Source organism: Harpia harpyja, chromosome 16, assembly GCF_026419915.1.
Source record: "Harpia harpyja isolate bHarHar1 chromosome 16, bHarHar1 primary haplotype, whole genome shotgun sequence".
In the NCBI taxonomy this organism is placed as follows: domain Eukaryota; kingdom Metazoa; phylum Chordata; class Aves; order Accipitriformes; family Accipitridae; genus Harpia; species Harpia harpyja.
In genome coordinates, this window is record NC_068955.1 from 27,559,910 (window position 1) to 27,585,788 (window position 25,879).

General features: G+C 38.0%; 1 protein-coding gene and 1 long non-coding RNA gene across 2 annotated transcripts in view; one reads left to right on the forward strand and one right to left on the reverse strand.

Moving 5' to 3' along the window:
- Positions 1-247: 247 nt before the first annotated feature.
- Positions 248-5,279, forward strand: LOC128152894 (uncharacterized). The gene is made up of 3 exons (XR_008238785.1): positions 248-514; positions 4,671-4,796; positions 5,167-5,279. It is a non-coding gene; the product is annotated as an uncharacterized LOC128152894 (long non-coding RNA).
- A 221-nt stretch (positions 5,280-5,500) lies between these two features.
- The window catches only part of LUZP2 (leucine zipper protein 2), a 326,692-nt gene continuing 306,313 nt past the window's right edge, over positions 5,501-25,879 (reverse strand). Inside the window, exons 12-14 of the mRNA XM_052811608.1 lie at positions 20,300-20,386; positions 6,838-6,915; positions 5,501-6,148 (exon numbers count right to left, since the gene is read on the reverse strand). Coding sequence (XP_052667568.1) covers positions 6,044-6,148; positions 6,838-6,915; positions 20,300-20,386 — 270 coding nt within the window. The 3' untranslated portion in view covers positions 5,501-6,043. The remainder of the gene's footprint in view (positions 6,149-6,837; positions 6,916-20,299; positions 20,387-25,879) is intronic.

Genomic DNA, 25,879 nt, shown 5'->3' on the forward strand with positions numbered 1-25,879 from the left:
CTTGACTGTGCCAAGAACTCTTACACATCTAAGACAGGGAGATATGCTGTGTGTCTCAAGGACTCCCGCGTCCCAGCGGAGGCGGGGGACGGGAGTAGCTGGTTCTCATAACAACCTTGAGACATTACAATCCTCCCCTGACGGTCTTGGAGCATCCCATATCCATGTTTTGAGTTATTCTCAAAATTTTCCAGAGCCGCTGTGATTCTAGCAATTAGTTGATGACAAAAGTCAATCATCTCCCAAGCCTATAAGCAGCGGTACTAAGTGAATCCCTTTGAGCTCTCCTGGACCGCAGTGGGCTGTGACCAGCATCTCCCTCCGAGTGAGATGGGACACCTCTCAGAGCTCGCAAACTTTCCTGTTTGTGAAAATCGGAGGTCTGTCGCCAAAAGCCAACACAGCCTGGGCTGATTCTCTTTGCAACTTAAGACTTGACCCTTTGCCCGTGGAGACAAATGCTGAAGCATTCGATGTGAAGATTTTCACTGACCTCGAGGGGAATTTTTAACAAGTATACCTCTTTTTCTCTCTCTCTTATTCTTTTATATGTATTTCTCTTAGTGTCTTTATGCACACACGTGTACTAACCTGAATAGTCTATAATAAGTAAGTTACAGCAAGTGTATTATAAGATATTAAGTTATAGCAAGTATATTATAAGATATAAGTTAATACTTTCAAATTTGTGCTTAAATTACTGTCGTGATTTTTATTCAACTGTGAATGAATTTTAGGCTGCTATTATGCTCATAATCCCTTTAGATGTAAACCATTGACCAAGTCTGGAACTAGGAGTCAATCCAGCTGCCCTAGACTCCAACAGGAGTTTAGAAAGCAAGGGGGGCTTCTCTGAACTTCATGACTCAACGGGAGGGTCTTCCTTACCTTTTCCCACATTCCCTTTTACCCTATTATGTTTTTGGTCCCTATATAGATAAGTTTAGTTTGATTCTGATTTAATTTTCCTGTGTGCATTCCATCCACGTACTAAGTAATACAGTGAACCTTGCCATCGAGTTCTGTGAAGTCGCACTTTTATACAAATTTCTATTAAATCATTTTTTCTGTTGTTAATACAATTGGAGGTGATTCTTTAAGTGATCCAACCCCCCCTCTCTCTCATTTTTCAATCCCCCCGTGACAAATATATCTTAAGTTTAATGTTCTAAGACTCAGTGAGAGCCTCCTTCGTTCATATTGAAAGAAGTTATTTAAATGGAAAAGTCAGTCCTTCTGACCACTTTGTAACATATGCATCTGAACTGGACTGCCATTGTAATTTTGGGGTTTTATAGCCCATTATTTTAGAAAAAAAAAAAAATACAAACTTCACAGGTTATTGTATAGCTGAATGAAAAACACCCTATGTATATAAAATTCACTATGAAAGGTCAACAATGGGCTGGATTCATTCTCTTAACTTATAAGCAGGGAAGCACCAAGACTTATTTTTATGCATCCTGATGATTAAAACAGAAATCAAACTAATAAAATTAACTCAATCACAATGATCTGCCATGTTCTACTGCAGAAAATGACCCATTTTAAACACAAATAGGCTTAAGCATTTTTATAGCTTTTCAACAAGAAAATCAGAGGAACACAGTGTTCTATTTTTGTAAATAGGCATTGCCTTGACCTTTGTCATTTTGGTAAAGTGAACTCCTCTTAGTTACAAATTTTCTAATGCAAATTAAAATCTGACCATGGATGAAATCTCACTTCAGAATTTTTAATCTACATACGCACTCATACAGGTATATGCATATTTACATGTAAATTTATGTATATACATATATATAATATGCATGTATGCTTACAAATACATATGCACACAGATACGGATGGATAAAGAGAGATTAATTCAGAGAAGTCTATTACACAAAAGGAAAATTGAAACAGAAGTTTAAAACTTGAAACAATCTAAAATCCGTCTCATCCTCTTACAAAACAGAATAAGTTTGGCCTGCTCTTAAACTGGAAATTAAATTGCTTTTAACTGCTAAACTTCAGAATACTTAATAGAACAGTGGTCTGCCTCCTTATGTGTAATCCTTAATCACAGAGAGAAGGATATGGTCCATGACCTGGTTGCCAGGCAACTGCATGGAATTACAAAACATTTTCTGAAGATGTGCTGCCCTGTGGTATGACGAGGCCGCACAGGGAAACAAACCCAGCGACATGGTTCTCTCTGAACCTGATCATAAAAGGGGTTTAGAGTATTCTAGAGAGACCAAGTAAGTGCGACTGTGACTTAGATTGTATAAACTGAAGCTCCTTTATGACCATGTTCTTTATAATGTTGAGTAACTACAAATCAGAGGAAATAGCAAGGTCTGTTTAGCTTCAGCCCAGCGCTGGGAAGTGAAACTACTCACTCTCACGGCTGGAATGAAAGAATGGTTATTGATCCACTGAGGGGAAAATATACACACCTTCGCTAGTGACAAGCAATGTTAATGCTTGGAAGCATTATTGTGAGGGTGGGTGGTTTTTGTTTTTTTTTTTCTTTCTTTTCAAAACCCTTGACTTTTACCACACAAACTCTTATACATTCCAATGTCCTCCCTAAAAGATGTGGGTTTTTTTTTTTTCCAGGTATAAATTGAAAAGAAGTTTTCTCTCAAACTGAGAAGATGTTTATATGGTTTTGAACTGCACTTCTCTGAGATACAACCATGAAGTATAGATTTCACTCTAGACATGTACCAACCTCTCAATACAAGACTAGAATCTTCAGATTAGCAAGATTTGTTAAGCCATACCTACAAAATAGATCAGATATACCTACACCATATACAGATAAAAGATTAATTTATCCATCATAATTTTTCTTCATTCTGTATCATGTGGATTATTCTAAAAATAGTAGGTGTGAAGATAAGCAGGGATTCCCCCAGTCATCATCTTCAAGAAGTCAAGCTGTTAATCACACTGAAAACGAGTGGCAATCAATGTCCCATCTGAAGGTAGTCAAGTAATCCTCTGACTAGACATAACTGATTTCTACAGCTTTAATCAAAGCAAGAGGATTAATTCTCCCCACCAACATAGCTTTGTTCAGTTCAGTCTCACCTGATCTTCACCGTCACCTAGGAAAAGGGACATACAAAAGTGAAAGCATACATGGATGCAAACATACCCCAGATCATGATCCCAGAGCTAGAGGAAAGCTTCTTAAAAATAAACCTTTGGGAATGTCCTGGTTTCAGCTGGGATAGAGTTAACTGTCTTCCTAGTAGCTGGTACAGTGCTATGTTTTGAGTTCAGAGCGAAGAATGTTGATAACACTGATGTTTTCAGTTGTTGCTCAGTAGTGTTTAGACTAAAGTCAAGGATTTTTCAGCTTCTCATGTCCAGCCAGCGAGAAAGCTGGAGGGGCACAAGAAGTTGGCACAGGACACAGCCAGGGCACCTGACCCAAACTGGCCAACGGTGTATTCCATACCATGTGACATCCCATCCAGTATAGGAACGGGGAAGTGGGGGCAGGGATTCGCCGCTCGGGGGACTGGCTGGGTGTCGGTCGGCGGGTGGTGAGCAATTCCACTGCGCATCATTTGTACATTCCAATCCTTTCGTTATTGCTGTTGTCATTTTATTAGTGTTATCATTATCATTATTAGCTGCTTCTTTTCTGTTCTATTAAACCGTTCTTATCTCAACCCACGGGTTTTGCTTCTTTTCCCGATTTTCTCCCCCATCCCACTGGGTGGGGGGGAGTGAGTGAGCGGCTGCGTGTTGTTTAGTTGCTGGCTGGGGTTAAACCACGACAGGGAAACAAAACAAAAAGTAACCTTACAACACCCCACTCACCCCAATATTTTGTGTTGTTTTTCTGATGGTAAACAAATTTATTACATTAATTATCTGGTGGTGAAATATCAATTACATGATGCACATTACCAGAAAGCAGAGGGCTGCTCACCCATTCACAGGTTTCATGTATGTTAAATAAATAAATAAATAAAAGCAAGCTAGATTGTTGCTGACCAATAAGGTACAGGGTTTTTACGTTGCGGACACCAACCCCAAGCCATCCCTTGACACAGCAGTAATAAGCAGTTATAACAAGAGTAGATATGCTGTCAGCACTGCTGAATTCTTCAGAAAGGTGAAACGAATGCCAGGCAGGACAGCTTACCTCATTCCTCTGGGACGTGTACATGAAGACCCATGTCCTTTCTAGACAAATGACTGAAACAGTTTCAGTGATGTTTTCAGCCCATACCTTAGATATTTCAGTTAAGGTGCATCATACGCAAAGAAATGTTGGTTTTGACATAACTAGAAATTAGCGCCAGGTGCAGTTATGACAGGATCACAAGTCTCTTGCTCTGAAAATTTTGAAATACAACAGACTGTCTTCAGCCAGGTTTGCTGTGGCTAGAACTGAAATGCAGCAGGTGTCTGCTATGTGGCCCACATTTGCCTGAAACAAATGCATATGGTATTTGATAGGTACGGTTTGATGATGACTAATTTTAGGATCAGAAGTGATCCTTTCTGATTTCTGATTTTGTGGCCAGGATTTCACTTCTTTTGACGCTTAACATGGATAATCTTTTCTTTGATAGTAGCGTGACTTTGTTGAGCAGTACTTTGCCATCATTTGGTCAGCTCATGAGTTTCTTTTCTTTTTAAAATTGTTATAATTTCTCCAGGCAGAGAAACCTACCATTCTGAAATATCTACCTTTGAGTAGAGGAGCATATACAAGACATCAGGGTGAAATATTATTCACACCAGCAAGGAACAGACAGCTATTGGATGAGACTCTTGAAGGATAGGTAAAACCTTGAAAGGTGAAACTGAAGCAGAGCGCACCACTAAATGAAATAAAAGATTTGTCTATGTGCTTTTTAAACTGATTCAAAAGCAAGGAAAAACAAACTAATATAAGTAAACTACTTTCAATCTACTAAAAGTTGTAATGTGCTGCTGTGTGTAGTAAGAGGAAGGTGGGAGTTTACAAGTTACAACTGCTTAAAAGACTTCATTGCAAGAGGAAAACAAAAAAGCATTGCAGCAGGCAATTAACTGTTCCTAAGGCACTAATTCTAGTGAATTCCTAAATTAGACCAATAATGACACACGCACAAAGAAGCAAAAGCATTCTCTCTTCCTTCTTCCCCCTTCCTTTCTGCTTTTTCATCATAGGGTATGTGACCCATGAGAAACTGGAATAACCTAGGAGTCACAGAGCTCACCCCAACCAAAATACTTCTCTCTGCTGGAGCGACCAAAGGCCACCTGTAGTGGACAAAATGGGGTTTTACCATTTAAAGTATATTTATCCTGTGCAGATCAGCACAAATGTAAGGGATGGAATTGACTTCCCATGACTAGTACTCAAAGCTGTAAAATTTTAACTCGGTTCTACCTGCAAAAATTTTTGCTTGGATCCTAAAAGCCATGACTCTATCTCCATCCCTTTAACTCTACATTTCTGTCAACACATCAGTGCTCAAAAATGGACTAGTTGTGATAGCAGTTAGAAAAAAAACAACCAAACAAACAACTTTTATTGTTTAAGTAAGCAGATCTGAAATGGTATTACTGAAAGGTAAGTATACATGGACCCCCACTGTTCCATTTTTACAGTTGCTTTTATGAGTTGTGTTGTACTTCAACTATGTTTACACAGATATTTCCCCCCCCCCCCCCATTAACTGCCCCTTAATTCTTAATTTGATTTATAACCTAATCTGCCATAAAGGTACATGAAATAGAACAGACTGAGAAAATGCTTGAGAATGGCTGTTGTTTACAAAGAAACTAATATATAGTATGCGATTACTGACCAGGTTGAACAAGAGTTCAAAAATTGGACTGTATTACAAAGCATTTCTTCAAACATCCATTTTGGATTATTGCTGGAAGGTACTAATTGGTCTATTCTAGACTAATTTACAAACATTCATAAAATAGTGAAAAATGCATGCTTTAGAAACCCAGTACATTTCATGCCTCTGGACTAAAAAGAATATGAAGATGGGAGCAAGTGACGGGCATTTTTAGTGTAGATTAGTAGTGCTTAGAGGTTTTTTTCTTTTGTACTAACAGACTCTTCAATTTTTTTCTTATTTCTTTCAGGTGATTTTTTATCTTCAGGTTTAGTCCACGGAGGGCTGTGCAGCTTCTGTTGAAGGTGAAAATAACATCAGTGTAAGCATTGCATACACAATATGCACATACATAAGCAAATTAAAAAGTGTGTTAAAAATCCATGGCAATAGTACTCACAGAGCCATGTTTCTGTTAAACTGATGTACCACTTTTAAACTACTACAACAGAATACGATATTCGTCAACTGCGTCTAGAAAAGGATCCTGATCTCTACTAAAGGAAACCTATTGAACAATCTTTGACAGTGCAAAACCATACAAGTCTGATGCCGCTTTATAATCATGGTGATTTTTATCTTTTTCTCTTGGTCTATCAAATGAAGAGCTCAGGTGTACAACTTGCTTAAGACTGTTCTGTCGGTACCATGGCTGAATACAGCTTCACATCATTGCAGATATATAATTATTTTGGAAATTTCTCCCTTCTCCTATTCCCAGGGCTATGGACATCACGTTATCAAATCAGGTCATTTGACTACTAGGGTAGTCCAGTTCTTCCGGTACTAAATAGGTTTCCAAATTGTTACCAACCAGAAGCCATTTTGAACAGATGAATCGCGATTAGGTACAGTCAAAGTCTGAACTGAGAAAGCAGGTCTGTCTCAAAAGCATTAGCGTGGAAAGCGTAAATATACTTCAAGTAATTGCATGCTTTACAAGACCATCTAATAAAAACCCGAGAATTTCTCAGAAACAGAATACCTGAAAGCTTGTCTCTGTTTCTGCTGTCTTCAAACGAGATGTTGAATTATTGCGATTCCCCAAACACGTCTTGCCAACCTGTCAATACAAATGTCAGATAACTACTTTGTATTTTTTCCTAAAATATTCATGGTTTTCAAAAAAAAAAAAAAAAATCACAGTGGTTTTTTTAGCCTAGTTAAGGAAATGGAGCAAAACAAAATTTTCATAGCTAGGCAAATCCCTTACTCCTATCATCCCTATAACAGTCTAATGCGGCTGCAAGTTTAACAACTTAACACTTACCTAGCTTTTTTTTCTTATGTTTAAATCTCATCACAAATAGTGAAGTTTATTCCTATAGTGGTCCCATGGAACCGATAAGTAATTATAATTGCCTGTGATGGGTGAGGAAATAGTAACAAACAGCTGAAAACTAGCATTAGTTAGGACTTCTCTATTACTATTCTCTTGTCTAAACTGCTAGACCTCTTAGGTATAACGATCCCTGAGTGGGGATATGTATAATAATTCCCTGAATGGGGAAGTCAGATGACTCTCAAGGTACAGAAAAGCTTGTTAGATTCATCACTGTTATTTTATGCCAGCAATAATGTCATTTTCTTTGCCAATATGCTTTTTAATATCACAGAAAACAGAGTCAAACAGCATAAATAAAATTAATTACACAGTAGGTTTTTGAACCAAAGAGATCTCGTGTTACGAGTCTTAAGTAGAGATTTACCCAGCACTGAAATTTCTGCTGTAATTAAATTAAAATCCCTTCAGGAGTGGGATTAATGATGCCATAGGTGAAGAAAATAAAATGTGAAATATAGTAAAATATTGATAATCTTTGGTCATTACTTTAAAATGTGTTCACATTGGAATTTCTGTACTTGTTTTGCTATTAAAACTGATACATTTAAATAGAGGGGAAAATAAATGAGGGCTTTTTAAAAGTCATTAAGACTCTTTGCAACATAACAGTAATTTTGTTTACTTTAAATTTTAACATAACACTTCCTCTGAAATATTTCCTGTTTACCATAAGCCCTTCAAGATTTTTGAAGCTAAATCAAGCCTAGATAGACTATTTTTTTACGCATTAGACATGATTCAACATATTAATGAAAAAAAGGTGAAAAAATAATTTGTATATGGACATGAGCTTTGCTCATAGGAATATGAATGCAATCATGCCTTCAACAAGAGAGTCCCAATAATATCCACTACAGGGTTTGCTGGCATTTCTGCAACTTTTTTTTTTTTTTTTTTTATATTACAGTTGTTAACGTTGGTCTAGGATAGAGTAAGCTATTTGTGTCAAGGACAGCAAAGGAATCGTGAAGAAAAAACAAGATCTCTAAATGGTATGCTTTGAGGCATTTTTTTTTGACAGACTTTCTTAAGAAAACAGGAAGTAAATCTGAATTCATCCTATTGCAGCTAAAATAGCGACACAATAAAAATTACCTCACTCAGCAGAGAACACTGAAAATAAACACCCTAATATGAAAATTAAATGTCAAGAAATTTTATAAATATCCATTCAGTAGAAATGACATTCGATTGGAGTTAATTAAAAAGTAAGAGATTGACAAGGGGGATGAAAATCCATTAAGTTTTTGCACTCGAGAAATTCTGACAGTCCCTTGCCTGTAACAAAGTTGATCTATGAACAGGTGTGAATACGAAAATGAAACATGTTATTAAGAAAACTACTTGGAGAGGAGATGGCTGCCTCCCTCCTGAAAGCTTCTAGAGAGACGGTGGTACTGCCAAGGATTTTATAGTACTTCAGGGGGGCTTTAGTCATGTTTAAGCTACTGAATTGAGCCTCTGAGATGGTGCATTTGAAGTGATTGACGGTGGGGACTCTTTTGCAAATTTTTCCCACTATACACAATAGCTAATAAAAGTTGGATTAATATTACGTTATAGGGAATAATCAAGGTACTATTGATTAAAAAAAATAAATCTATTGATAAAGCACCTACTCCTTTTATGAAAAAATCAAATAACAACAGGTGGTTTACGTTCTAGATAAATCCTAAAGAGTGAGATGACAAAAAGTAGGAATTTTTAATAAAATTTTAATACTTCAAAAGCTTAAAAATGTGGCCCTGGCAGGAACTGTGTTTAATATATTTACCAGTGAGCCAGATTAAAAAAAATGTTTTCAGCTTAGTCATATTTAGAAAAATTTGAGGGTTTCAGAGACTTCTAGATGAGCAGCTTGAGGACAAAAGATGTTACAGGTCAAAACAGGAACAGCCTTGCAGGTTGTATAATGAAGAGGACAGAAATAATGCTAATGAAATATAAGATCATTTACAAATCCATAATTTAATCTAACTGTACACACTAAAAAATATTCAGATCATCTATTTTACCAAGACAATTCATAGGAGATAGGAATCCAAAAATATTAATTGAAATTAAAAATATACATCAACATTTAAGACATATACAAAAGAAAAAAAAAGTTTGCCTTAGAGAAAATAAAAGCTAATGATATAAAAATGCTTTATAAGTGACTAATCTTTCATACTCTTTTCACAGACCACATAACAAAGGCCATCTTGATAGGAAAACAGCAGTGAAGATTTATGTCTGTAGTATTTCATATTTGTTCACTCACAGTTGTTTTCTTTTTAGTAACACACCATATGGATCAGTGTTGGAGAAGAATAGTAGAATGGGACATTTTTCTAAACAAAGCAACTCCTATGTCTTTATGTTGTTAAATCATAAAACATTCATTATTGATTCCTTGTCCCAGTGAAAACTTGTATATCATTAACAAATAAATTACAGATCGAACAACAGTGATGACTTTCAATATGCCATCAGTTCACAGCAGTTCAATAGCCAGAATTGTAACCAGTCACTATGGATGAGCTGTATACATCCACTGGCTCTCGGCTTTAAGTCAGTTTAATTCTTAAAGCTGAGACAGATGGGTATAACAGTGTCGTGGTTTAACCCCAGCCAGCAACTACGTACCACGCAGCCGCTCACTCACTCCCCACCTCAGCTGGACAGGGGAGAGAAAATATAACGAAAGGCTCGTGGGTCGAGATAAGGACAGGGAGAGATCACTCACCAATTACCGTCACGGGCAAAACAGACTCGACTTGGGGAAAATTAACTTAAATGTATTACCAATCAACCAGAGTAGGGTAATGAGAAATAAAACCAAATCTTAAAACACCTTCGCCCCACCGCTCCCTTCTTCCCGGGCACAGCTTCACTCCTGGATTCTCTACCTACCCCCCCGAACAGCTCAGGGGGACAGGGAACGGGGGTTGGGGTCAGTTCATCACACGTTGTCTCTGCCGCTCCTTCCTCCTCAGGAGCAGGACTCCTCACACTCTTCCCCTGCTCCAGCATGGGGTCCCTCCCACGGGAGACAGTCCTCCACAAACTTCAACGTGGGTCTTTCCCACGGGCTGCAGTCCTTCAGGCACAGCCTGCTCCAGCGTGGGTCCCCCACGGGGTCACAAGTCCTGCCAGCAAACATGCTCCAGCCTGGGCTCCTCTCTCCACAGATCTGCAGGTCATGCCAGGAGCCTGCTCCAGCGCGGGGTTCCCACGGGGTCGCAGCTTCCTTCAGGCATCCCCCTGCTCCGGCGTGGGGTTCTCCCCGGGCTGCGGGTGGAGATCTGCTCCACCGTGGGCCTCCCTGGGCTGCAGGGGGACAGCCTGCCTCACCATGGTCTTCCCCACGGGCTGCAGGGGAATCTCTGCTCCGGCGCCTGGAGCATCTCCTCCCCTCCTTCTGCACTGACCTGGGGGTCTGCAGGGCTGTTTTTCTCACATGTTCTCACTCCCCTCTCTGGCTGCAGGTGCACAGTTGGGTTTTTCCCCCCCTTCTTAAATCTGTTATCCCAGCAGCACTACCACCATCACTGATGGGCTCGGCCTTGGCCAGCGGTGGGTCCGTCTTGGAGCCGGCTGGCATTGGCTCTGTCGGACATGGGGGAAGCTTCCAGCAGCTTCTCACAGAAGCCACCCCTGTAACCCCCCCCACCAAAATCTTGCCACGCAGACCCAATACAAACAGCAACTCATGCTATAACTGTAAACTGGGTTTAATACAAACTAAACTGAATCCCATCCGTATACACCCTCACGCATATATACAAACACATGCCTATATATATACACACACTTGTGTATATATTTATGTGCTTCTCTACTTATGTGCAGGTATATGTATATATAAACACATAAATATACAAACACCCCCCCCCCCTTTCCCTCAGCTAAAGACCACCTCAGATAAATGGGGAGATATAAAACCAACGCACTAGAATAACTTTCACAGCCATGAGTGACATACAGGCAAAAAAAGCCAAATATTACACTTTTTTTTTTTTTTGCTAGTTCCCTCTGTGCCAAGTGGTAGAAAGAATGTTTTGTTTGCTCTTCTGAGCAAGTGTCTCTCTGTCAGACTCACTCCTGTGAGAGGTACGCTAATTACAGAAATACAGAATGATAGCTTGACGTGGTGGAAACTAGCAAAAAGCAAAAATAATTGCTTTTGGAAAAGAAAGGGGTTGAAACATTGTCAGCATGGTTTTTCTATTTTATGAAGATGAGATTTTAGAAGTGCCTGCTGGAAGAGATACTGGGATTTTGCCAAGTTTCGAATCGACATTTCAGCGTATCAGGGACGCGAGGGCAAACTCGTACCTGGGTGTTTCTCCCGCAAGAGCAGGCGCTCCAGCAGCCCTTTTTGGAAGCGGGAGGGTGAGGAAGAGGAGAAGACTGGGAAGATGCTGACTCTGAAAACCTCTATGCAGGACCGTTACGTTTCCAATGCGCAAACCCTCTAACACCACGGAATAGAGGGGAGCGCACCCTTACCCCTCGTAACTCGCTGTCTTCACTCCTTGCACTGCCAAGGAGGATGAAGCACAGTACAAAACGATTCCCCCCTCAACGTACACTTGTACAGAGATACACACACCCGGGCAAAAAGCAGCTTTCCCTATTTCTCTCAGAGAAGATCAATTGCTGTTCTTCCAAAGAATTAATATTTTTTAGAAAGATTATTACTAGGAAAGCTAATAAAACGCTAAGACTGTAAGAGAAGACTAAAAACATCCAAGTAGAAACAATGTTCAGAAGGTAAAAAAAAATGAAAGGCAGTAAGTCCCAGAAAAAAAAAAAAAAGGTCTCAAGGCAGTCTTGTTAATTTAATGCAACACCATTGACTCCTCTTGTACGATCATAACAAAGCAGGTTGTATTTAAAATCTTGTCAGCAATACTTCAAGGATGCTCTGGTTTTCATGCCAAGTGTAACACAACATTTCACAGTATGGACTGTCTCCCCCGCTGTTGTGCGGAAAGCTGTATGGAGAGGAGTGGGAACATCGCACAGAAGATGAAAGAGTTTTGTCTGCACATAATCTCTATTGGTCACAGGTAAGTTTTAGATCTGCGCTGGCTTCATGGGAGGGCAGGGAACAGGCACTACTGTTCTGTCACCGTCTGAACAAGTCCCAGGTAACTCAGCAGGCAACACAGTCTCATATCTCAACCTCAGTGTAATAATTTAAAGTTTGGAATAAATATGAAACCATTTCTTGCCTGTCCCCCTTCTTAGTGCTTCCAGAGAAGTTCATCCAGGCTTTTAAGCTACATACTGAAAATTTAAAAAAATAGAAAAGTTTCTAACACCCTGGAGAAAATGAAGACACCGTATCCAGATGACTGCCCTTTGCCCTTTAGCTAATGTCTTCCCAGACATCCAGAAGCATAGTACGTGGCTCTAGGGTCCACATAACAATACAACATAATAACATTGGTTATATTTTCTTATTTGTGCCTGTAGTGACAGGTGAATAAAGAATGCAGATCAAAAGGCAGAGGACATGGCAGAGGCGGACAAGACTAAATACCTGGGAAGCTGTAAAGTAAGGAGAAGGTAATTCTACAGGCATGGTTTGGTCTACCTGAAACATATTGACGAGCAAAATATTGCAACATTAAAACCAGTGCAAATTACGGTTAGCATGGTGAAAAGATGTCTTTTAATGCAAGATCTTGCTAAAAATACTTCAGCGTACTGTTTTGCATTTAATGAAACCGACAGCAAAAAAGCTAACAACATTCTAAAGTTCTAACTTCATTACCAAAGTCTATTTCTATTTCCTGCCACTGGCATTTAGAACAAACCAAGCACTTTATCCTTAACTATGTTCTGTGCTTTCTTCTGCATTCCTTTAAGGAGGTTGAGGGTAGCAGTTTCAAAGGGAACGGGGATGGTAGACTAACTCTGGGTCCCATTCAGAAGCACAGTCCTCGTGTTCCCTATATCAATACACTACTGCATTCCAAATATTTCACAAAATCCCCATGTGGTGTACAGGCGTTGAAAACAAAATGCAAGCTAAATGCATTTTTACACTAAATTCTCAATTCTCCAATTTCTTGTTATACTTTAAACTGATGTTTTGGAAATTCAAATAGTATTTGTTATATTCGTTAGCCACAAACTGCTTACCTCACCGGGTAGGAAAGAGTATTTGGACCATTCCCTTGTTTTCCTCACCCAGCTAAGCTTAACATTCCTTAAAGCTTTAACTGCAACTGTCACATTTATAGGTTCATCAGAGATGAGGAGAGATTCTGCTATTGATATTTTCTTCAGTTCCTAAGGACTTCTCAATCAAGTACATTTTGTCCTAGCTTCATTAACATGTGCCCACAAAATCAACCTCCTTTTTCTAGCTTCAGGAAGCAAACCTTCAATGCTTATAATTGCAGCCAGTAATCATCCAGGTACATGGTTATTAAGTAAATGATGACTAGTTCTTCAAGTAGTTTTATGGCTCAGAGCAGTCAAACAAGACAGAAAGATGCATTTCTCTGAAGCTTAGTCTCTTGCCTTCTCTTTTTTCCCCTCTTCCCTAATATTTCCTTATTTTAATAAAAATTATAATGATTTCTTGTGCTGTATCTAACCATCAGTGACAGATCCCAGATTTTCACCCATGAATGAATTAATTTTACGGAATAAACTCTGTATTTTGTGTGTGGAAGCATTCTTTACCTTGCCATTAGGTTGTTCTGACTGGTATTTCCAGTATGCCTGCCATATATTTTGTAATTATGGGCACATTTGTAAGACAAACATTATATTAATTAAATTACATATGCTGTATTTTTATCATAAAACATCAAGAAGGATCTAATGTTTGAACACTCAACTTTAAAAGCTCTAGCACACAGCAGGCAGAATTCCAAGTAGTGAAAGCTAAACCTTTCCCAAGGAAAAGGCTTCAGGAAAAAGAAATTCTGGAAAATTATATTCAAGTGTGTTTGACAGTTGGCTATGCCATTTCACTGTTTTCACTGTTGTTAACTCTCTTCAAATTGCGTAGTTTCTTCTGTTGAGTGATGTTGAATGCTTGTCACTTGCTCTACATAAACTTTAAGAAACATATTAACGATCTATTTGTGTCTGTAAAATAAAATTTTCATACGAGTGCATTTTGCCTTAAGCAATACTTTTTGTATATACAAGAGGAAAAAAAGTATCAAGAACAGTAAGCGAGAAATTTAACAAGACAGAAAAATGGAGGTGGGGCATATGTCTTGAAATACTGTGCCACCTTTATCAATTTAGCATGCAGTTTGATTAACAAAGTATCTTTGTATGAAATTCTGGTTACAAAATATGCAGCTTGATCAGTAAAGTATGGAAAATTTCAGAAGTTACAGTATTCAGTTCGCCTAGCGAATTATACAGCGGAGCTGGAGAGGTTCACAGCTAAATGTATAAATTATAAAGGTGGATCAGCCAAGTGTGCATCTTCATTTGAAAAGAATTTTCAAAAAGCCAGTTCAAGTTCAGCATGTCCCTTGGCTATTAATCTATGCAATTTGATCCACAAACCGCTGAACAATGTAACTATAAGGGTATTCCGCTGCATCAACGCAGCAAATAAGAACTGGCTTTATTGCTCAAATAATCATCCAACGTATCACAAGTGGACAGGAAATCAAGAAGTTTAAATAAGTGATATTATATTCAGCTTTTACCATTAGAAAATAATTCCGCTGCTGCTAAAGGGTATCACAGAGATTTAGTAGACCAAATATTGCAGCTTCAGCATTCCTTCGCATCACTACAGACTTCAGCAGGCACTAAAGCAGGTATGCGGGATGTTTGTAGAGTACGATGGACAAGTACTGAGCTAGTGCTGAAGAAACTAAACCAGGTACAAGAGAAAAGGAAGGCACGGTTAGGTCAACCGACAAACTAGGTATCTTAGTCGTCGTTAGCCAAGTTAGGTCCACAGTTTATCCAAGGACACGTTTTATCAGTTTTGCTCATGAATTCATTACAGATCTGTATTTCAATCTCACCCTCACTGTTTAGAAGAAAGATATGCAAAGGTGAGGGGTGAGGTGTGCACGTACACTTTCATAAGACGCTTCTGCAGTTTTTCATATCCTTCTCCTATTTTAGAGCACAGTGTACCGAGTGGACGGTTAAACTAAGATTATGTAAGTTCTTATGACCTTCATAGTCCTCATTTAGGGAACTGAATTACTGAATTCACTTTAAGAATTTTATCAAGTTGAAATTTTGTTATAATGATGATTTCTTTTTTCCCTTATTACTCCATTGGGAAAGCAACGGAAGAGTACAATGCGATCAAAGCTCTGCCGTTGAAACTGATAGAGAAAAATGAAGCAAAGTGCTGTGGTTGCTTAGAAACATATACAAGTTTTGTTCCAATACTCAGTGTCCTTTGTCACTGAATGATTAATGAACACGCAGTGTTTGTTTACTGCAGGAAATTAAGGCAGTAAATAAAAGCACTATCACTTTTATTTATCAGAGAGGACTCTACAAGGACAAAGAGCAAGAAATCTAAGATGGGAACAGAGAACAAAGAATCACTTCATAAATTGTTTGATGTTTTAGCACTACCAAATAGGTGGTTTTAGATGACTTGTTACATGCATAAGAATTATTTGATATGAAAAAGGGACCAAGTACGCTCTGGTGTAAAAGTGAAAAAAATCTCCCAATAACTTTTGGGAAGAGGGAAAAAGGAAATGATACTGGGGAAAAGAGTTCTGCAGAACTCTGGTTCTGCACAGAGACTTTCAGGAGCCAGTCATAGGGAAAACATCTCTGGACAAGACTAAGAAAAAATAGCATTGACAAGATTCATCTAATAAAACAATAATAATAATAATCTAAATAAGGGAAAATTTTAAGAGAAAACTGGAGTTAAGATTTTTTTTTTCTTTGACAAATCTCAGATGGTTTGAAACAATCAAGATGTATTACAAGATATCCTACCTACTTCTGGCTGCTACAGGTCCCATGTCAAATTTCATGACAACTAAGGTATCAGCAGTATCTAATTTCAAAACCAGCTAACGTAATTTGGCCTGCCTGTATCCCATTTGTAAACAAATCATCACTTGTATTCATCTCGATGTAAACTACATTAATCATTACGAACATGCTTAAAACCATAAAGAAGAAATTGCAGTAGGATTACAAATTTGAGACAGAGAGAGGGAAGCTTAGCCATACAGACTAAAAAATACTGGTTGAGACCAGTAACTAGCTATTTCCCTGTATTTTTTGCCTTAACAACTGAAACATTGCATGTTCTTCTCTAGCCAGTGTTTACTACAGTAGTTCTTCCAAAACATAAATCACATTTTGTTTATCAGAGAGACAATCGGAAGAGCTTTGCAAAGCTCTGAGAAAGCGTTGCTGAAATATTAGGGTTCTAAGCAACATTTTGGTTTTAAGCATATTTATTGAGGTCCTGTTCTTTTATCTTAGCCTCACCCTTCATTTTTTTTTTTCTTAAACAAATGGCACATGAGAACCTGTCATCCAGCCTATACTTCCCTCATTGGGAGTTTAGCAGCTGTAAAAACTTCTGATAAAAACACACAAACACACACAACCAAATAATGATAAAATTATGACAACAACTCTAATGTATTCCCAAGTCTGGAATTTTCTCAAAGTGATAGTGTTCACAGGTAGAAATCTCAGCTTTGTACTATTGAAGTAATATGAACCTTTAGGAAAATAAATTGCTTCTAGTTCTTTCAGGATTTAAGGTGGTATCTCTGAAGTCATCATATGAGGGTTAATTGTGGAAAGAGACATTTTTAGTTCATTTCTCAAAACTAATTAATTCGAATTCTTTCTTGTCTCTAAAAAAATACCTATCTGTTAACATAAGATATAAAAAATAATAATAAAATGTGGGAAGTGGTTACCGGCTCAGTCTCATCATCTGCACTGTTATTATGTCCCATGCAGTCCACATTCAGATGGACAGTGTGTGTAAGAGAGAAAAAAAATTTCAACTTAAACAACTAGGAAAATTACTTTACTTGTCACTGTGAGCAACCCACAGAACAATAAGTGGTCAAGGTAGGTCCTTGGACTTGTAAAATAGTTGGAACAGTTGTGAAAAATATATTTTAATGCTTTGGTTCTCTTTCAAAATTTTGCTGCTTTTCTTTAATCAATCCTTGGGTTTACCAAAAAACTTCCCCATTTTCATAAGTGAAGTTTGTGTGGTATTTGAAGTGAAATCAGGGGATTCTGACAAACTGGCATGTTTTATTCTCCTGTGACAGGCTCCAAATGAGCCGTTGTCGAAAGTTCAAGCATGGAATCCTGGGAGGGAGGACGGATTTCCCATAAAGCTTCACAGGTCAGCGGGGAGATGGTAGCATAGAAATGGAGAAAATTCTCTGAGAAAATAATTATCTAACGTCCCTCTGGCAAGAAAATCCAGTACTTTGAATGCAACCACAATTTGAAAATAAGTATTTCTAAAACGTTATGTATATTGTGTATTACCTGAGCTATATGCGTAGATCTACTCTTTCACTTTTAGGACCGACCGGACCGTTGCAGTTTGTCCGGCGGGCCAGTGGCCATGCTGCTGCACTTCAGAAGAGCTCCTGGTTGGGTGTTGCTTTGCAGCTATCTCCACAAGAACTAACTCCTGGAATTCTCTTTGAATCATACCAATCAATTGGTTTTATACGAACAAAAAGCAATCTGAACAATTTTTGTTTCCAATTCAACATGGGAATAAATAAAAAAAAGATACACCTTAAAAGTCGCACTTATTGTGAAGAAAACATGTCTTCCTGTATCTGCAAGTTTTTAATTACACTGGAGATTCTATTTCTAGTTGGGATAAATACCAGACTTTTCATGGCTTCCTTGCTTGTAGGTGTGGCTCTCCTAACAATCTTTTTTGCACCTTGGCTCCCAAAGCCATTCCCTTCAACAGGCACTGCAAGCACAGCACAAAGACGTTTCACAGACACCTTTTTGTGTACTAGTGTGAAACCTAGATTGATTTTTTTTTTTTAATGCAAACAGAATGCAACTACGAATACTCCGTAATATACCCATTTTTCAGTTAGAAAATTAATTTCTAGCAGCAAAATATTTAAAAGCAAGATGAGACTGATAAAACTCTTGCCTGCTTAATTTTCCAATAAGGAACATTATCTAGCAAGGCACAGTGAATTTGAATACCCCTATGGTATGCTTTCTCTAATTTTACTAATTTTTCCTCCATACAGGATGTTTTGCCAAATACAGATTTAACAGACCTTAAAGATTTAAAGTTTATAGGAAATGTCCCATACAATATAGAATTGGTCTTAAAATATGCTTATTGAGAGATTAAAGGATATAAACCTTAAACCGTTTACTCAAATATAGATATATAGCCTAATTTCTTTTTCTTTGCGTTATAATGCTACTTAGATGAAGGCAGGGAACATGGTTAGATTTTAATTTAACTTGAATCCTGAAAAATAGTTTGACTCCCCAAGACTTCTAACTCCAGTTGGAGTCTCCTGCTTTCTCAGACAAATTTTTCATACCCAGCAGCATACCGTGCTGACTAAATGGCTAAAAATACTAGTTGCTAGAAGCACAAAAAGACACCATCACACTCTAATCAAAATACTTGATTTTATGGAAAAGTACATCTTTTAGGTATCTTTTGTTGCATTACTTGACACAGAAATTAAATTGTCTCTTGATTTGTGAAATGCTTTAACAACTTTTTTTTTTGCTCCCTGCTTTAAAGTATTCACTTCTGTAAAAAAAAGTTGCTTGAACCTCCTTCCACAAATATTCAGCCTAAATGAATTCAGCCTCTACCTAAAGTAACCCATATTCCATCAAACTTCCCATAACTTTCCCAGGCGGTTACCAACCTCTAGTCATAACCTAAATGGAGTTCACTCTGACTCCAGAATTTTACACCTTATTCTTTCTTCTCCTCTTTCAATTTTTCTTAGTAAGAAATGAAGTTTCCTTCATCTTTAGACATTAAGAAAGGTGCACAACAGCAAATTATGGACTCTTCTCCTGGATACACAATTTCTCCTTGTGTCTGCCCCCCTCTAGAGGATGTGGCAGAGGGAAACTCACTTATAATTGATAATTAATAAAACTAGAAACATATTTGTAGTAAATGGATAATATATACAGTTTTTTACAATTTGTTGGCTACTGAATTATCTGAGATTTGTTTTCCAAACTTTTCTTCACATTGCTACACATTGCTATGCTTGCTACCAGCAAGCTACCCAGTTACCTCCGCAGGAGTCGGTTACATTTGGAGGAAGGTAATGTGTTCAGTAGTTCAATCCAGAGCCGTTGTGACAGGCTTTTTCTTGCTGTCTTCTATATTTCGCCTGCAAATTAGTCAAGGTAGCACCATACTTTTTAGACTACAGAGCAGCCAGAACATTCTCTCAACAAATTTTGTCTCTCTCATTCTTTCTGTTTTTTCCTGGTTTATTTGTATCGTTATAATTGCAGCCATAATACGTGCATTTGGGATTTCTGTTAACAGCTCCCACCATGCTGTTTGAATGAGAGTTTTGCCTCAGTAAAAGCAGCAGATTTAGGTTTCTGTCAGACGTGTCATAAGAAAAACACAGCTTGCGGCTTTCCTAGACTGGCAGTGGACGAGATTACATACTTTCAACTATTACGCTGTCACCTCTTACATCTCCCCAAAGGTTTTGTTTTATCAAATGAAGCATCTGTGACAGCTGTGCCTGATTATTAGTGGAAACATTATGTAAACAAGGTTCTGCCTCTCGCTATAATGCAGCAACTTCTGAACCAGGAACAAACCAATTCTTGAAATGGTTGAACAGCAGATCACATCTTTTCCACTGCTGCTCTTCCTGCAACAACCCTACAAGTTCTACTGAGTAGTCTTTAAAAGAAACCCAGAGAGCATACCTGCACAGATTGACAGCAAAGAGCATTTGCTCCTCAGCACTTTAATGCAGAACATAACTGGCTTATAAAATATATGTACCAGTTTGACTAGGAAAAGTAAGTCACATCGATAATCGCCTAAGGCATTAATGTTTTCATACAATCTAGATCAGACCCTGATTTTTAGGTGAGCTAAGCTTACATCTTGAGAATCGCACTCCTGGATGCTCTGATTTTCTTCCTTTCTCGAGGCCACATGAAGATTCTCCTTCTCTGCTGAGGCATTTCGCTGGACATAGGAAATAAAAAAAGAAAAGAAAAGAAAAGGTTAATATAGATAAAATTTCAGATATCTAAGTCACATTTGAAAAAACAGGATAAGGACAAAAAAATCAATGGGTCAGGTATTGCAAACTGTTAACTACTTTATACGCTGCATTTTCAGCAAATTTTATGAAGGGAATGTTTTAATACACATTCTCATTAAAGCACTCCCTTGTAAAGGATTACTTCCATATGAGTAATCAAGACTTTGTACCTGAAAACTGACCACGCCAGAATGACTTGGTGGTATATTGCTTTGTATGTTACTAAGCAAGATCATAATGAAGTACAAGTTAAATTACATCTTATTTTGTGTAAACATTTGGAGGGGGTATGGGTAAAGGAGATAAAAAAAAAAAAAGCATTTTCAGAACTCTTATTCCTCTGACTCTTGGGGATTCTGGGAAAGATTTAGGCCCTGAGTTGAAGCGGTTTATGAACTGCTGTAGCTTACTTCAGCTGTCTACAGTCTCTCCCTGCTGGGACCTCACGTCATTGCGAGCTGGCAAAATGTGTTCCATTTTACGCCTTTCACTTACCTCCTTACACTCAAAATGGACTACTATATGGGGCAGTTACTCTACAATCCAGGCTACTGCTTTATATAAGCAGTGAATTTCCTTCCACTGAAATATTGTCCGTTTTAGGCATGTTTTTCCATATTTCCTGCAACTTTTAATATTCAAAGGGATATGAACAGGAAGAATATGCACTGCTTTTTTTATATGGAGCTTGCGCTATATTTATATACCTCAGTATTTTTTAATTTACCTTGATAGCTTCATAATTTTGCGGCCTTAAATACTAGACCATGGCATAGCACCACAAGGAATTATTTCAAAAATCAGTGAAACCTGGAAAATGTATTGCTAAATTAACTTGATATCCTGATACATGTATCATTGCTTGTACATCACAACTGCGTACTCTGCTGAGACGTAAAGTAACTAAAACAGCTGGATGCACCATAATGTGCTGATAGTCATGAGATGGTCATTATGATCACCACCTTGTTGTTCTTAGTTCTGCAGAATTATTTGTTTAAAAAGCATTCACCTTCCAGTGTCTAATTCAAAGTCCACTGAAATTCACGGAAGGAATGTAAGTTACATAAGATTTGTAACTGTTTCCAAAATATACCTTTGCTAAAAAAAACCCCCAAAATAACAAAAAACACCCCCCCAAACCCAAATCAAAATGTAATGACTTACTGCTACTCTTATACAATATGATCCCAGAAAATAATCAAATTTAAAAAATAGCATTTATGAGCCTCTTTTTTCATTATAAGTTTCAGATCATGAAGAGCTTGTAACTATGCTTGGGGATTTGGCTTCCATCAAATTGTCTGCAAGATATGTTGAAACTGTTCAGGGAAATGGGGACAGGGAACGAATCAAACTAATTTGTCTGCAAAGAAAAGTTGGAACTTCAGACACCAGTTTTGAAAGCTTGAACCATCCTTTCCTCATGTCTCTTATACTGCGTTGAATTGCTAACAAATACAAAGTTTTCAAAACTGATGGAGAACAGGAGAAAACAAACCCAGCTGGTTACTATTTGCAATATAGTCTCTGTTTAACAGCTCTCCAGTGAGGAATTGTTAGTTTTGTAGAGCAATTGACTACTAGAAAAAGCGATGAGGAGGTGAACAGATTAAGAAAAAGATCAATATAAATAATTGTTTTGTTAAATAATGAATGTCATTTCATACCTGTATTGAGTGATTTGCCTGTTTGGACTGAAAGAATTATTGCAGTTCTGCAAACTTAAATTTCTTCCCATTGAATAAGAGCCATATGTACAGTGAATAATAGTACACACATTCACCTGATTTCTTGACTACCTGAACCAGTAAATCCACGTGGGATGCCAGGAAAACCAGCCAGCTTGAAGCCTTATTAACTCAGGAGAATAAATGCCTGTGCATAGTGCCTCTCATTTCAGAATTTGATTCCTGCTCAAGACTGTACCTTAGCAATTTATATACGTAGCAGATATACCCAATTTCTCAGTATGTTGTACTCATTTCTACAGAACAAGGGCAAGTTTGGGATATTTTGGTGAGGCTGTCATCAAGAAAGCACTTTCCCAATGTCAAGTTTTCAAATGTCTACAGCATTTCCTACCTCTAGGAAAGGGGAAACCAGGAAAATTTCCAATTCTCACCCTTTTCAATATTCAAAATAGTCAAGTGCAATATTATGTCTTCGAAGTCTTCCTCTTTTTTCTCTCCCAAAACTAAAGATTTTTTGAGGTGTTTCAATTTTCATATGATTACCTTAACCAGTAGGATCGGATTCTGTAACAGCCTTTAAAAATCACTTGCCACAGCTGCACTGCTCAGACACCAGCCAAGCTAGGGAGCAGCAACAGGTCTGCTTCATTCCCTGGCTGGTTACTAAAGGATAAACATTGCATCCATTTGGCTATTGCACAACCATCATCTCCAATTATTTTTCATATTGTTACCCTGAGCTGACGTTGATCTGCGCGTCTTGAGTTCTAGTTTAAAACATCACCACATTTCTCGCAGCAGCCAGAGGAGGATAGCAGAACAGAGGGCAAGGTGTCTTGCCAGGCCCTGGCTGGGTCATCTAAATCTGAGTTCTGTCCTTATGGCCAGAACACCACAGGGCTTTCTTGCATCTTATGTAGGTACTTCTAATCTATAACATTTTGAGATGAAGACTGACTTCTTACATTGAAAAAAAAAAAATCAAAATTAACATTTTTGAAGGCTTATCTGTTTGCTGATGATGTGGGAGTCTTTGAGGTAGACTTTGCAAACAAGATCCTTTGTTATTAAAAATAATATCTCCTAATAAAAAATGAATATGCTATTATTTGTCTGAATGAAGCCTATTTACTAGACTGACAGCTTACCTAATAAAAATGCCATCAAGTGTTCCAGAGTGAAATGGTTTGGAAACAGTTTCTGAACTCCTTCCTAATTTGCTTAGAGCTTTCTGAACCCTCCTCAAAGATTTTCAATACAGGTTTTCACATGCGAACATTTTTTCAAGGATCCCCAACCCTTTTATCTTTTTTTCCTTCAAAATAATTTAGAAATTACAGCATCTTCCTGGTGAGACCTTACATGCTTGACTAAAGACCAAGCTTTGCATTTCAGATACTTGAAATAAGCAAAATTGTTTACAATGCATTTAATGTATATGCTTGCAGATGAAACTAGACTCCGTTGGTGTGCACTTTGCTTGCAGCAAAACTTGCAGAATACTTATGACAGGGAAGCAAACCAAACTCATTATTTCTTTGAGTTGTCTTCCAAAGTCTGCACTGGAATAAATGACAGAGCCCAATTCTGTTTCATGCCTTTGAAATTTCCTTCAGTGATGCTTTATATATTTTTCATTTCTAATATCAAACAAATTTTCTTCTCAAAGCGTGCATTGTTATTATAATGCCCTCATCTTAACTGCTAAATAAACCTGCAAAGTTAGGTCAACTGAATTCCATCTTTGAAAAGGTTTTTGACTTTGTTGTGTAGTTCAATTCATTCCTATGTTAGAAATAGTCTTATCAGATCTTTCTTCTTCCCGCAAGGCTTTTTTGGCATGGCTGCACAACTCTTACTCTCTAGTCAGCATTTGTTCATGTGAGATGCCAGAGCGCTGTTGACAGGACTGCTTGCCAGATGACCTGCCAACACAAATGTGGGTTCCATCCACACATTTATTTCCTGTTACTTAGACTGTCACAGATTCTACTCTTTTCTACACTAAGGGTTTCTAGTGATATTCAATTTCCATATTAAAAAAAAAATAATTAAGGATACTCATACTGATCTAACAGGAAGATTGCACAGCATTTTGAATGTAAGCAAACAAACTAAGCAGTTTCTGGCAGAGTGCAAGTTCATGATACCCAAGGACCAAAAAAAACCCCACCAAAGCAGTTCTGAGAGCCATGATGATTTTTCTCTAATGATGGGCAATGTCCTGATATGCGTATTCATATCCTGTTTTGATAAACTTTCAATGCAGAAATCATTGGAGTCTGCCCAGAAACACATTTTTTGCTACCAAAAGCTTCACTGGCCCAATCTACAAACATTCAGAAACTACCTACAGCAAAGACTTGCCAGCCTGTCTTGGGCATGCCCGCTGCGCCTGGCTGCGCTTCGTGACATCCGTCTGGCCAATCTCAGAGACCCTCCTGGGCTGGGGGTCGCTTCTATTCACCCGCCTCCACTGAGGTTACTAAAAAGATGGTCTGCAAAGGGGCTACAAATAGAAAAAGACCAAGGCCTGAGTCATCGCCGCTTCTCGGCGCACTCGGTTTATGTTCTTCTGGGAGATGTCTTACTCCTTTGGGATGGAAGAGGCTTATTGTCATGTCTAGGCAATCCAAAATTGCTCAAGGATTTGTAGCACTTACTGTGAAAAAACTAGGGCAGTTTTGTACGTAGCAGGTGGATGAAGTTGTCAGAGCTTTTCTGGGCAAGGTGCATAGCGCAGGAGCCAGAAATATCTCCTTTCCAAAGTCAGTTCTGTCTGACTGCTCCTGGAAACCAGGGACTTTGTATGTCACATGTGCACACAGGCCAACTGCCATATAATGCCTCGCATATTTATTTCAGTCAAGAAAAAGGTGTCAATCCTATCACCTTTTCCTTCCCCCCTCTTTTTTGAGTAGCACCATTTGCAATTACAGAAGTCCACAGCAGCGTTTTGGATTGTATGATAGACTTCTGACTCGCCCTCCTAGCCCTACAAATTTCAGACATTTTAAAGTAATTGAGTATCTACTATGTCTTTCCACAACAGAAATCACAGATAAATATGTATTAATATCTACGTATAGTATAAAGGAAATCATTGTATCACATTTCTTTTTATCCTGACTTTAAAATCTTCCACAGTTTAACTCCTATGCAGAAATAAACGAGGAGTCCTATTCTAGTAACAGTAACCACCCTAAATATACCTATGACAGTGATGGTCATCATGTATGTATATACATATATTTGCCTGTGTTTACGGTAGAGGTAACTAGCTTTTCTCTATTGTACAGTCAATATTATTCAACAATAAGTGGGAGAGACATAGCTCAGTTTTTATTTCTATTTAATGCACATCTCCAGAGTTACATTTATGTAGGGCAATTCTTCTCAAAGGACTGCAAATCCTGCAATGTACCAGATCTTTCAACTTCTACATACTGGTTTTTAAGTAAACAGAATTGCCCTTGATTTTTTTTTTATTTGCACTATATTCAAATATCTTTAAATTGGAAAATAGCTGCTTACTGGTATATATTATGCCAACACTGAGCATTGAGCACAACAATCAGAAGTTTTGCAAGTAATGTAGGACAACTTTACTCCCATTAGAAGTGAAAATTGTTAGGACAACCTTAACAAGGATACCGACAGACCACATCTTCTTTTCTTCACATTTCACGTGCGTTTGCGTTGGTTGTAATGGAATTTCTC